The 14,659-nt window shown below is 41.6% G+C and overlaps 1 protein-coding gene across 2 annotated transcripts in view; it reads right to left on the reverse strand.

The window, feature by feature from the left end:
- Positions 1 to 11,706, reverse strand: part of ST8SIA1 (ST8 alpha-N-acetyl-neuraminide alpha-2,8-sialyltransferase 1) — a 143,732-nt gene extending 132,026 nt beyond the window's left edge. Inside the window, exon 1 of one of the 2 annotated variants that reach the window (XM_025403847.1) lies at positions 10,989 to 11,706. In XM_025403847.1, coding sequence (XP_025259632.1) covers positions 10,989 to 11,224 — 236 coding nt within the window. In that variant the 5' untranslated portion in view covers positions 11,225 to 11,706. The remainder of the gene's footprint in view (positions 1 to 10,988) is intronic. The other variant, XM_025403848.1, reaches the window with a different exon arrangement.
- Positions 11,707 to 14,659: the final 2,953 nt, after the last annotated feature.

The following is a 14,659-nucleotide window of genomic DNA, read 5'->3' on the forward strand; positions in this document are numbered from 1 at the left end:
AAGTCCTAGAAGAAAGAAATCTATGGCTTTTTAAATGGAGATAAAACACCATGCTAATTATCAACTGTACTGTAATGGAGAGGATAATCATGAAAAATAAAAGCACATATACCACTGTGCTACATAAATTCCTCATAGCTGGGTCTCTGCAATCCCGAATGAAGGGTTTACCTGCCACTGTACATATCCAGTTGTATGGGGATCTTTTTTTGTTGCCTGACCTATTGCAAATCCACCTAAGGGAAATTTTATCATTTAATTTAACAATCACAGTATGTCTGCTATTTATGCAATCACTATGCACACTGAAAGAGGGAAAAACCCCAAATCTGCACTTAGCCAAAGCCAAAGATTCTCTATGAACAACCAAAGATGCCAAATATAAGAATTGGTGTTTACTGATGGTGGGAGTGTAAATTAGTTTAACCATTTTGGAAGACAGTGTGACAATTCCTCAAAGACCTAGAGGCCGAAATACCACTTGACCCAGTAATCCCATTACTGGGTATAAACCCAAAGAAATATAAATCATTCCATTATAAAGATACATGCATGCATACGTTCACTGCAGCACTATTCACAATAGCAAAGACATGGAATCAACCCAAAAGCCCATCAATGATAGACTGGATAAAGAAAATGTGGCACATATACACCATGGAATACTATGCAGCCATAAAAAGGAATGAGATCATATCCTTTGCAGGGACATGGATGGAGTTGGAAGCCATTATTCTCAGCAAACTAACCCAGGAACAGAAAACCAAACACCGCATGTTCTCACTTATAAGTGAGAGCTGATCGATAAGAACACATGGACACATGGGCAGGAACAACACCACACCTGTCGGGTGTGGGGTGAGGGAAGGAGGAGCATCAGGAAGAATAGCTAATGAATGCTGGGCTTAATACCTGGGTAATGGGATGATATGTGGAGTAAACCACTATGGCACATGTTTACCTATGAAACAAACCTGCATATCCTGCACATGTACCCCTGAACATGGTAAAATAAAAGTTGAAAAAAAAAAAAAGGAAAGAACAAAACCAACATAGAATTAAGTCAACTTAAAGTCATAAAATGACAGTGTTATTCATGATCATAAAATAGTAAATAAACTAAATTTCTGACAAAGATCATTGGTTAAATACATTTAATGATACTCATATGACAGAAAATTATGCAAACTTTGAAATGTATGTCTGGGCTAATGTTTAATGGCACGGAAGAAATGCTTGTAGTAGCATTCATTTTAAGTGAATAAACTCAAGGAACAAAAATTTTAAAAAGATTTAATAAAAAGAATTGGCACTTCGAATTAAAATGTGAAAACATTAATTCTAGAAAGCTATAAGCACGTGTTTAAGATGTACACAAAAGGATGGTCACCACATCATTATTCATAAAAGTGAGAAATTGCAACATAAATATCCAATAACAGTAGATTAATTAAATACATTTGTATCTATCCTAACAATAGAAAATCTTAGAGTCATTAGAAGAGATAATGTAGATTGCATATACTACTACTAGAAAAATATTTGCAATGTACTGTCAAATTCATTATATTTTTGTTTCATTTATACACACATTGGCATTGAATGATCCAGAAGAACATAAACCAAAATATTAGCGATGTTTGTTAAATGTCAATTACTTTTACAAATGAAAATAGTGTTGCTTTTATCCTTTAAATATCAACCTTGAGAAAGTACAGATCTTTAAAGAGGCTTTTTAATTTCCTATGCTCAGCTATACAACAAATACATATGAAGAAATCATTAAAGAAAAAAAGTCTAATGTAAATTTGTCAGCAGCATAAACAATCTTTTTAAAAGTATTTTTATGGTAATACTTGGAAAATAAATAATTATTTTTCCAAAATAAAAAATTATAAAGCTATTTTTTCACAAGTTTGTAAATTAAAAATTAATTATATGAGAAAATACTAAAGGTATAATTTTGAGTGAATAAAAGAGGATGTAAAATTAAATATACAAAATACATACAATTTAGAAATACACACATACAAACAAACATACATAAAAGAGACTGTTTACAATGAGTACTTCTGAGTGAGGGAATTTGAGCAGGCTTTTTCTTCTTTTTATTATATTTAAAAATTTTCTATAGTAAATATGTATTCTTTCCAAAATCAGACAAATAATAAACACTATGAATTATTTAAATGAACATGGGGAACATAAAATCATGTACTATATATGTTTATTTTATCAATAATGGAAACAAACTAAAGATTTCACATCCCAGGCAAGACACAGTGGGACAAAAGTCCCTTTTCTCATTGTGGTCACCTGGAAATCTCTGGTAGTGTCTTCTGTGTTTAAGATCTGAAAAATGGAGAATGTGTGGTTCTGAATTCATTTCCACTTCCTCTTGGCACCTAATTAGAGTGACACAGCTCTTACGGTCTTGGCTGCTTCCTTCTCATGCAATGCCATAGCTAGAACACAGTTCAACAGAAAGAGGAAAAAATCGATTCCTTCAAAGCTCATTATCATTATCCAAAACAGTCAAACTGTAAGACTTGGAACCCCACGTTACTCAGTTCCTTACTGATTTAAAGAATGAACCTAGGAATCTCCTCTTATCTGTGGAGGACACATTTCAAGACCCCCAGTGGATGTCTGAAACTTCAGATGGTACCAAGCCCTGTATACCGTTTTTTCCTATTTTTCCTATACATACATGCCTATGATAAAATTTGATGTATAAATTAGGCACAGTAAGAGATTAACAATAATAGCAATAATAAAATAGAACAATTATAACAATATACCTGCATCATCACTCTTGCATTTTGGGGCCATTGGTAAAGTAAAATAGGTGTTCCTTGAACACAAGCATGGTGATCCCACAACCAAGATGGATATTAAATGACTCATGGGCAGCAAGTGTCAACAGTGTGGAGACGCTGACCAAAGGGAAGATTCACATCCCAAGCAAGATGCAGTGGGACAAAGCGAGATCTCATTACACTACTCAAAACAGAGCACAACTTAAGACTTACGAATTATTTCTGGAATTTCCATTTAATGTTGTTGGACCAAATTAACCATGGACAACTGAAACCACGGAAAACAAACCCACAGATATGGAAGAACTGCTGTTAATTAGATTATAAATTTTATCAAATCCAGGACCACATTCTTGTATTCATCACTGTATTGCCAGCACCTAACTGGTACATGGTAGACATTCAGGAAATGTGGTTGAATGAACGATTGAAATCAGTTGATTGATTGCTGGGCTCTCCTGTCTTCCATAAAATTTTTCAGGCCACAGTACAGCACCCTCAGCACTAATTCTGTGAAAAAAGAGGGTGTGTCACAAGGTCACATTTCATTGTCAGATATTCTTTTACAGGAAGTGCAATTAATAGGCACAGAATGTGTCCAAAGACATGGACTTTCTCCTCATTATGGACTAATAATTAGCAATTATCCAACAACTAATCCTCTCAAGGTAACTATTGCCACCTGCAGCTAAGGCTCAGCAAGACCGAGTAAATTTTTCAATGTCACAAGGTTGATAAATGACAGAACCAAGATAAGATCCTGATCTCTGGGACTCCAAAATCCAGACATTTTCCAGGTGAGAACAAGCTTCCTGTCATCCCACCCAGCCAGGTGAGGATGGCTATGGATTCTACATTTGTTATCTGGTTTAATTATCATCACAAACCTATGAAGTAGATTAGCCCATGATACTCATCTTTCAGATGATGCAACAAAGGTACAGAGAGGTTAGTAACTTGCCCAAGGTCACACCGCTCCTGATAGAGCCAGGTCAGAATGAGAAGCTAAAATAGATTATTTTACCAGAAGTCTATCAAATCCATCATGAGAGAGTGCATTAATGATGTGTAGTATCATTATTTCCAAGATGACTCACAACTTTGTCAAAAGACTAACTGACCACACTCTATACTAACTTACATAATTATTCAATTGATCCAACTAGTTTCCTAAAACACTCTGCCTTCAGATGAAGACTGACAGACTCCCAAGTTACAAAAAACCCACTATAATTTTTCACTTGAGTATTGATTATACAGTACAGACCAAAACTCTCCAACCACCTCCATTTGCAAGGCAGAGAACAAAGGTACAACTGTATCTAATATTGAGAAGTTATCATCAAAGCAACAAACCAATAAAACATGTTCTATTCTTCTCCCTGGAAAAATAAACTTGCAAAACAATCTGGAATGCCAGATTCACATTTAGACTCCTGAAATGCAGGAAGTTTGGTCCTGCAACCTGGGGACACAGGGCAAGCCTATACTACGTGCATATGTCGGCTCCACAGCCCCATATCAAAGTTCCTTCCACAACGTCTCCCTCAAAGAGCTGTCCCTTAGCCGTCCCTTGCCCTCTCTGATGTGTGGCCTAGGATTGTACACACCAGGGGGCAAGCCAGTCTCAGGAAGAAGATTGGGGAAAATGCCCCACGCAGGCAGGCAGGCTGTGGAAGTAGACTGGGGTCATTTGGGCAGGAAATTTCAGGGTCTAGAAAGGTCCCATTAACACCCTGCCTCATTGAGAAAGGGTGAAACCAGAGAAAAAGAAGGATGTGGTCCCTTAAAGTATAGCGCACAGAGCATGGACCCCTCTCACCAGGGATTAAGGGGAACATTCATGAAAATCTTAAATAGCTCTTATATATACTTTCAACAGAGACGGTTGCTTATATAAATATCCTAAAACGCCTCCCCTCTCCTGACCCTTCCCTAACCAAGACGTATCTGTCAAGTACAGTTCATTCAGTCCTCTTCCAGGAGGCCTTCTCCAACAACTTGAGCCCACAGAGACAGCTCCTTTCTCTAAACAGTCAAAGCATTTATACTGTAGTTTCCAATTTTAGTTCTTAATTACGCATACTTTCAAGGTTTCTTAAATCCTGTCGATTGGGCAGATTTTGTTCCTGCAAATCAGTGGTTCTCAGTCAGGGGCACTTTTCCCCCCAGGGGGTATTTTGCCAACTCTGGAGACATAGTTGGTTGTCTCATTTAGTGGACAGACGCCAGGGATGCTGCTAAACATTCTACAATGTGCCTGGACAGCACTCCACAACAAAGCAGTATGCAGCCTAAAATGTCAGGAGGGTTGAAACTAAGAACCTCTGCTCTAGAGTAAGAGTTCTTTGAGAATATAAAGGATGCTTACTCCTCTGATCTGCTACACTGCCGAACAGCATGCTGGACACACAGTAGGTCTCATTAAATATCTGTTGACCGATTGGGTGGCTATCTGGTTCCACACCTTCCTAAACATTCATTCACATAATATCTAAGCAAAATGTAGTGTACCAGGGACCATGCTGGGCTCTGGGAATGCAACTATGAATGAGGCACAGTTCCTGTCTGTGAGAAACTTAAAATTTAGCAGGGAAGGCAGGCAAGTGCACTCATATTTTTAATACATCATGATTAATGCACCTGTCGCTACCAGTCGTTTGTATATTTCTCTGTTTATTTTCTGTCATCATTATCCTATAAATTCCAAGAAAGTAAAAATTTTGTTCAGTTCACAGCTACAGACCCAGCATCTCCTATCCTATAGTAATAGTGGTAGACACAGAGTAGTAGGTATTTAGAATAATTGAAAGGATTACAATCATATGTGCATGGTATAAAGACAACAGAGAGGAGAAGCTTCTAAGCACAGCCTGGGAAGGGAGGAAGGAGTAAGGGAAGCCACCTTGAGGAGAACTAATAAGTCTGAGCATTAATTATATGCTGGAAATAGTTCTAAGCATTTTAAACACATTATCTATTCTAATTCTTAGAACAATCCTTTAAGAAGCCTCATTTTACGGATAGAGAAATGAGCAATGAAGGCTGATTTGCTCAACAACACAGCAAGTGATGGAATCAGGATTTGAACACAGCTGACTTCAGAACCTTTGCTCTTAAGCACTATAATGTACTGTCAATAGATGAGAAGGAACTGGCCAGGTGAAAGGCAGGAAGATGTGGCCTAAAGTCAAGTCATTCCAGGTGGAGGAGATGGCTCGAGCAAACCCAATATAGCCTGGCCTATTTCAGGAACCGTAATTATTCCAATATTAGCAAAGAATAAAAAGAAAAACTGATGAAAGATGACATTGGAGAAGTAATCAGAGCCAAATCATGAGAGAAATGTATACAGCATTGCTTCATTTATCCAAAATTAGCAGGGAACAAGCATGAGGTTTAGAATTAAATAGCTCCAGGTTGGAAATCAAACTCCATCATTTTGTTCATGGATCTCTCTAAACCTCCATATCCTCATCTGTAAAACCAGGAACATACACAAACCTACTTTATAAGGTTGCTTTGGGGGAAAACACATATATAAGTGCTAAGACCTGGGCCTGGTATATCTTATGTATCCAATAAATGTTAGTGATTGATTTTTGCTATTGCGATGATTGCTGATGAGATTTTTTTCCACATTTGTAAATTTGCAACATAACTGTAGCCTATTTTCTTGAGCACCAAAACTTATTAAACCCTCTTTTTCCTAAACTACCTTTTCAAAGTGAATTCCATAAATCTCCAACTTTCAAACACCAAACTTACATTTTATCCGTACAGATGGCTGCACTTACGTTCATCCCCTCCACTCCCAATGCCCTTCTCCTGCCACCAGGACAATTATGGAAATTTCTGAGCTTTTAACATCCCTATTCAAAAATAGGGAAATAAAAGAGGCCACATAAAGGTGGAACTGCTGAAGGTAGTCGTTTGTTCAGAATTTTGAAAAAGAAAGCACTTGACTGCTTAGAGTAATGGTTACCACCCAATGAGTCGATAGAATTTTCCAAACAACCACTTCACTGTATTAACCTCTATTCTATTCCCCAAACCCACTGGTAACAGTGATGTGCCATCTCTGCTGATAGCTAACATGCAGCCAGTACCATTAGATCCTTGATGTTTGTCCATTTCTAATGAGCCACACCTTAAATACATTCAAAAATTCCTGGCTTCGTCTTACCATCTTCTATGGTGGTCTCCATGGGTGACTTAATAACTTTCCATACAGTAAACACACCAGGCACTTCTAAATCTCTCCGCCTTGATCTTTGCTGTTCTCTCTGCCTGGCATATACTTCTATCCTCACCTCTTACCACGATGCCACCCTACCATCCTTGGAGGCTTACTCCAAACACCACCTCCTCTCTGAAACCCGATTTCCCTCCCTTCAGTAGAATTAAATGTCATGTTGTGGGAACGTCCCCAGCATTCACTGGTGTTTCTGCTGTTACAACAATCACATATTAAGCAGAGATAGGTGGCAAGCATCATTCCAGGTGCTGTCTATATGCTATCATGTAGTTTTCACCGGAAACTTGTAAGACATTCTTACAAGCCCCAATTTACAAATCGAGGAACTAAAGCTCTGAGTGTTGGACTTACCAATGATTGCACAACTGGAAAGGGATACAGCCAGAATTCCAACCATGTTCTGACAGTTCCCAAATCCATAACGTTTTCACTCTGCTATGTTTCCTCTCTTTGATGGCCCTGTTTCCAGTTAGTTAATTATATACATTATCTGTCTCTTCCATGGGATTATAGCAACTCCCTTGAAGACCAGGGCATGTTCATTTTCATAAAAGTGGATAATGATATATCCATTTATACAAGATTCTTATGAGGATTAAATGAGACAATACATACTAGCATAGTGTCAGGCAGATAATAAGCACCTACTAACTTGCTAGTTTAATTGTTACTATTATTGTTACCATGTCAGGTGCCAAGAATAAAGCCGTGCACATAAATTCTGAGTTCAGGTTCATTTCTGAGGAGCAAATGAAATGGGTGAGGGTCTGAAGGAAGAAACAAACACTACTTTGGTTTGGCACTTCCCACAATATCACTTAATCAAAAGCAACAAGAATTAAGAAAGTTTCTATAATAAGTTCTATTGGTTCCTTTATCTTTCTATCACCACATAAACATTAGGAAAACTTCCTGTTCTGTTCAAAACTCTTACAGCTTTCTTACTTTCTTCCTGCCATCTCCTATGCAATTTGACAAGGTTCTCCTCCGAGAATTCAGTACATATCAAGTACTGAGCTAGAAGAAGAAGAAAATTACGAAAGTAAATGGAAGCACAGAGGGCAAAATAAAATCTTAAATTTTGGTGTTTATAAACATAGGGAAACACTCTCTTTTCTCTTCATACAATTTAACCGTATGTTGTCATCGTATTTATTTAATTGTGTGTCAGTCATCCTCTACTAGGAGGCAAGTTGTTAGAGGAGGCAATCTATCCATTCTATTCACTGCAATCCCCTAAGGCCTAACACGTATCTGATGCAGAGTAGTCACTCATGAAGTATTGGTCAATTGACTGATTGCAAATGTTTGTATTTACATATGTATATACATATATATTTTTACACATATATGACACCATTCCATGATTTGTGAATAAATTCACATAAAACTCTACATATAAGTGCACCTTGTGCATTTGTGTGCATATATTCGTATTTATGCAGAAGATGTTTCAGACTGGAGAAAAACAGATGCTTGTTTGTCAAAGTTGTGTCTCCTTAACATGATCATGGCTTCTGACTGACCGGTCTAATATTTAACAAATAAACACTACTGCCATATACTAACAATCCAAATGTGAAAGAACATTAAATGCGCATGTAAAAAAATAATTAACTCAAGCTATGAAACTTCTCCTACCTTTCAAAATGTCTTGTCCCTGTTCATTAGCATAAGTGTACGTGGTTGGGGAGAGGGGTAAGGACCAATAATGTTTACCTGTAAATCTGGCAGGAGAAACATTCCAAATTCTCATGGGCTGACCAGATTTCCTTATTTATGTTGTAACATATACCAGAAATTATAATTTATAACAATTATAAAGCAACCATTTTCTGGGTACACAATGTACCAGATACTTGGCATCAGTTTTTATTAAAAATTTAAACCTTCTAACAACTCTGCAATATAGATAAACAAGAAAGCCAGGACTCGAAAAATATAGTAACTTGCCAAAGATTCTCTGCTGTTTATCTAGTCACAGCATACTCAGTGTACAAATTCAGAATTCTACTCTGAAGCTCAAACTTATTTCAATAAGCAATGGTGCCTTTTACATGGTTTTACAGCCACTAACTTTGAGGGATATGTGTTTAGGTCGTTTTTATAGTGTATGGATTTTAATAAGTAATTCCCTGCACATAAAGACCAGATCAAATAACATCCAAACACACTGAAGATTACTCCAGGCTACAGAAAGCAAGGAACAAATGTGTCTCAGAAACTATCAGCCTGTGTTTCTCAGAATATGAAGCATTTTCCACTTGATTGTGTCCTCTAACAAGAAATCTATCCTCTAACAGGGCTTCATTATTCCTCCTCCTATATTAAAAAAATAGACTCTTTCACTGCAAACCAATGGGAAGTTCTTAACTCATTTCCTTAGATCACTTGAAATGAAAGTGCTTTCTGTCTTTAGGGAAAATAATTGCTGGATGTGATGCCTGTGCCTGCTTTTGAGTCCCACAATCAATACTGTGAAGGAAAGAAAAAATTAACCCTTATATACTTTTAGAAAGAGTGGAGTTATTTTTCAATTCAATGATGGTAGAGTTCTAAAAAAACAGAAGGAAAATCCTGCCTTCCAAGGAGAATGCAGTTGCCTTCCTCTAAACAAATTGGCTCTGTTATCTTTTTAACCCTCTTTCCAGGAGGAGGCCTCAGAAGGAGAAGGAAACCATATGTTTAAAAAGTTTTTAAAAATGTATAGATGCTCCTGAATATTTGTAAATAACTGTAGTGAAAAATGTTTACATGAGAACTCACCTGCCCCTGCACTGATTAGAAAGATCCTCTGCAGAGCAGAGGGGAGCATTTCCAACCACCCAGACCACTACAATCACAGGAAGAAGCCAACGGCAGCATCTTCAGCCCCAGGGACTAAAGGTGAAAGGGGCACCTCGCAGTGGTGGAAGCACCCGTATGTTCCCTCAACATGCCCGGGGAGGTGGAGAGGAAGGGGAAGCAGCTCTGCCTTCCCTCCAATCTAACTACACAACCCCTGCTGCCGTAACTTATTTTTAGACATTCAATCTAAAATTCCCGGAAAGGAAGCGGATCTACAACCTCTGAGTGATCCTCAGAGTTCTGATTTCCAACCTGGCTTGGGGATTTCGTTTGTTTTCTGACTTCAGGTGCCTACTTAAAGTACATCTCCCATCTTCCAGAGGCATCCACAGTCTAAGCCAATAAAAAGAGCTGGGAGCTTTGAAGCTTTAAGTGATGAAAAATCCAGCACCCACAGGTCAAAAGTAATGACCTTGGGGGAAGTTACTCATCCTTCTGAAGAATCAATTTGTGGTCAATAAGATGAGATAATAATACTAGAAAGTTGTTTGACGTTTCAACACAAAAATTGCACAGTATCGATAATCTCTTAGTAGGACGTCAGTCAGTACTATGCATTTGCTGTGGGCACACTGCGCAAAGCTGCGGGATCCGTCCATGTGTCCACTGCCCATCACTCCGACGTTGGGGATTTATGTTACCAACTGTGCACCTCACCTCGGGGAGATGCCTTTTACCTGCTTCTTGTTCCCTACAGCTTCAAATGTCTGCAGAGCCCAAGAGATAGATTCTCATTAAGTGCAAGAGACTAAGTTATCCTGGGTTCTCCTTCCCTCTGTTTATCCGTAAATTGTTAAATAAAACTCCGCTTTCTGAAGAAATGCGTCGAGTCTTTACCTGCGCAAAGCAAGTGTCTGCACATCTCTGGGGGTCAGGGGTGGGAAAGGGACCCTAACTAAAGTCTCCGGGTTGGGAATGGCACAAATGGAGGGAAAGGACACGGAAGAGCGGATGAAAGGGATGCCTCTGCGAGGCGGTGCAAGGCGGTCCTCGCCGGTGACCCTGTCCTCTGCACTAGGGGAGGAAAGGACGCTAGAGGGGATGAGCCGCGAGGGCAGGAGTACCTGAACGCTCTGGCCGCGGTCTGGTTCCTCCTCCACGCGGTGCCCTGTTGCAGCACACCCTGCACGATCTCCTTCTCGTTGGGCAGCCGGTAGACGGGAAAGATGTAGAGCCAACAGAGGACCACGACACAGAGGGCACTGGCTCCCATGGGCAGCCGGGTCCGCGGGAACTTCCACGCCAGTACAGCCATGGCCCCTCTGGACGTTTGTCGCCGGGCCCGCCCGCAGGGGCTCATCGCAGCCCCGGCGTCCCAGGGGCAGGGGCCGGGGCCTCAGCACAAAGCTAGGCGAAGTGGCAGCGGAGGGTCTCCCACCGCCGGCCCCCCATGCACACACACCTTTCGTTCTCTTGCTTGCAAACGCACGCACGCTTCTTCTGCCCCGTCGGCCCCAAAGGTCAGCGCAAGGATTTTTTTAAATGCAACTTTTCCAGTGATTTCTTTCTAGGAGAAGCGGCTGGGGGGCAAGTCACGATCTATGGCCATGGTCGCTTCCCCTGCAGAAGGCGGGCGCTGGAGTCTCCGAGAGCGCAGACAGCGGTGGCGGCGAGTCGCTCCGGCGGGTTCTGCCGCATCACGGTCGCCCTCGGCGAGGGTCCGGGAAAAGGCTCGGCTCTCTCCCAGACATTTGGCCGGTGGCGTCCCCTTGTCCCCTTCCAAGCGATGCTCCTGCGCCCTTCGCCGCCTCCCGCGCTACTGCGCCGTCAGGCAACCCCCCCAGACGCGCTCTCTGCGCCGCGCCAAGTCCTTGGAAATTTCCACGGCGGCCCGGGACCGCTATCCTGCCCCGGGCTCCTCCGCCTCGCCCGCCAGGACCCTCGCTCTCCACCCCTCCCGGAGAAGAAAAGAACTCGCTCTCATCAGTTAATTCAGCGGCGCGCCGCAGCCTTCCGCTGCGCCCTGGACTTCGCAGACAAACGCCCGGGGATTGGTGGAAATCAAGGTCTCCCCCTCCCTCCCCCACCCGCAAAATTGCCTCTTTCGACCCGATCCGAGCCGCGACACTCGCCCAGAGCGCGCACCCCTCACTCGTGCCCTGGAGATAACGGCAGACAATAAAAAACAACAGCCCCCGCCAGTAGAAATATATCAGTCCCTGAGTGCGGCGGAGACTGGCTAATATCCTGACCCTTTGACACGCGGCCGGTGTGCCCGGGCTGTCACCCTGCTGCCGTCACCCTTGTCTTTCTCTAACTGGTTGGATATTAACCCGCAGCCAGGCGCGAGGAGGCTGGCGGAGATTTATTCCTTCCTGGGCCCCCACCCCCATTAGCCGGTCCCGTAGCCGCGGCCCGTGTGCGCGCGCGCGTACACACACACACACACACACACACACACACACACGTTCACGGGCGCAAGCGAGCGCGCTCACGAGGAGGTGCGTGCACTCCGGGGTCCTCCGCCTCGCCTCCTCCCTGCAAGGAAAGGCACTGCTGCATCCAGATGTGCAGGCAGCTGGTGCCCAAACGCCAGACCTCAAGATGTCAAATTGCCTTGGAGGCGCGCGGCCTTTTGGATTAAAGGATCATTGGTTCTTAGACGTCCTTCTTGCTCTTCTTGCTTGTGATAAGCGATAAGCTTATCGCAACCCCGACCTTGGAAAAGCGCCACCCGCCTGGACCCACCGAGCTGAGGGAGTCGCTGTTAGCCATTTCTGCTCTCCTCGGCGGCGACGCATAGCTTGGGTACCTCCTAGCGGTCGCCTATTCTATTTGCTTAAGCATCTCGTCAAGCATAAAGTGTGCAAGGACAAAGAAGAAACCTGGTCAGCTTAGTCATCACGAAAACAAAATCTAAGGCTATAACTCCATTTGTTCAGCCGACTAGGCTGCGGTGCCTGGTATCTTTCTCTAGCATCGTTCTCCACTGAGAGGTAGAACTTGAGAAGTTGATGCAAAGTTATTTACCAAAAGCGAAGTAGCATCCCAGATGACCACTTTGGTGTCATTTTCTCAACAATACTGCGCTCTCTTAGTTGAGTGACCTACTGCCCTCCACCGGCAGGCGCGCCCCAGAAATCTCTGTCCTACTTAGGTAAATCAGTAGAGACAGGTGAAACCTTGAAATCCCAGTCACATCTTAACACAGTGGAGGCTAATACAGATTCTTTAAAATGAAGATCATCTTAAGTCCTGCAAAGTTAACCAGTCAACTCTCTTCTATTCTGGAAAAGGGGAAGGGAGGAAGGAGCTTTTCCTACTTGCCTGGGCTTTGGATAAATCATCTGCCATCTCTGATCTTATAATTTAAGTAAAACACAAACCATTCCCATTTCTCTTTTCTTCCTCAAGTTCAAGGGATATTTGTAGAGTAAATAACAAAGAAATAAACTGGCAAACAAAACTAAGGCATATTACAGTTATGAAGGGGCTATGTAAATGTTTCTCCATTTAGTATCATAATAATGCATTAAAGTCATGCTTTATATCAAAAGATCTGTGTAACACAATGTGCTGTTTTTCTTTCTTCTGCAAACTAAGAATTCTCTTACCCTGGTGGGCTTTTGCCCACCCAACAATCCAAACTTATTCCCTGCTTTTTCTTAACGTGAGCCCCAAATCTAATCAGGCCATCGCTCTCACCCTTCCAAGTCATACTACATTGGTCTGTTCTCCCATTACTATAAAGAATACCACTGAGACTGGGTAATTTGTAAAGGAAAGAGGTTTAATTGTTCCACATGGCTGGGGAGGCCTCAGGAAACTTACAATCATGGTGGAAGGCAAAGCAGGCATGTCTTACATGGTGGTAGGCAAGAGAGAGAATGCGTGTATAGGATGAACTGTCAAACACTTATAAAACCATCAGATCTCGTGAGAACTCACTATCATGAGAACAGCCTGGGGGAAACAGCCCCCATGATCCAATCACCTCCCACCAGGTCCCAGCCTGGACATGGGGGGATTATTGGGAAAACAATTCAAGATAAGATTTGGGTGGGGACACGGAGTCAAACCATATCACACACAGGTCTCAGTTCTGTCACAGTGTTGTGATCTACGCATGGGATGTGTGTTTGGTTTTTTTTTTCTACCCATGTATAAATCCAGTGCATTATTCAAGACCAAGCCAAGTAGCTAGAAAGTTCTCATTCAATAATGTATTCCCAGGCCACCTAAAACACAGACTTTATGGGAACTCAATAAATATTTGTGGTTTCTGCTTCTATTCTCTTTGACCTCCTGCTCTGATTTCATAGTATTTGCTGGCTCTGACAGATGATTAAACACTTAGTTGTGTTGTGTTGTGCTGTGTTGTGTTGTGTTGTACTGCTAGCATTTTTCATATATAACTATGTCTCACCAACTAGGCAGGAAGGGTATTTAGTCTTATGTATCAAATGACAAGCCTGTGCTTTTGATCAAATTAGGACTCCACATGGCATGGCTAAGTGTCTAGGAGAAGAGAAAGAACAATATTTCCCATTTTCTTCATGGTCCTCTAGGTACCAACTCAGGCACTTCAACAAATAATTGTTGCTTTGTTTTACAGTGAGATCCTCAAACTTATTCAGTCTATTGCCAAGGCATCACTGTTTAAGGAAAAGTATGAACCCCCAAGTTTCAATGTTTTAAATAAAATATTTTAACTGATATTTAGCCGTCTTGTTTGTATGACTTATAGTAAGTAGCTTAGGTATTCTTTTATACTTCTGCATCTAAGTATGCTTAG

Source organism: Theropithecus gelada, chromosome 11 (genome assembly GCF_003255815.1).
Source record: "Theropithecus gelada isolate Dixy chromosome 11, Tgel_1.0, whole genome shotgun sequence".
NCBI classification, from domain to species: domain Eukaryota; kingdom Metazoa; phylum Chordata; class Mammalia; order Primates; family Cercopithecidae; genus Theropithecus; species Theropithecus gelada.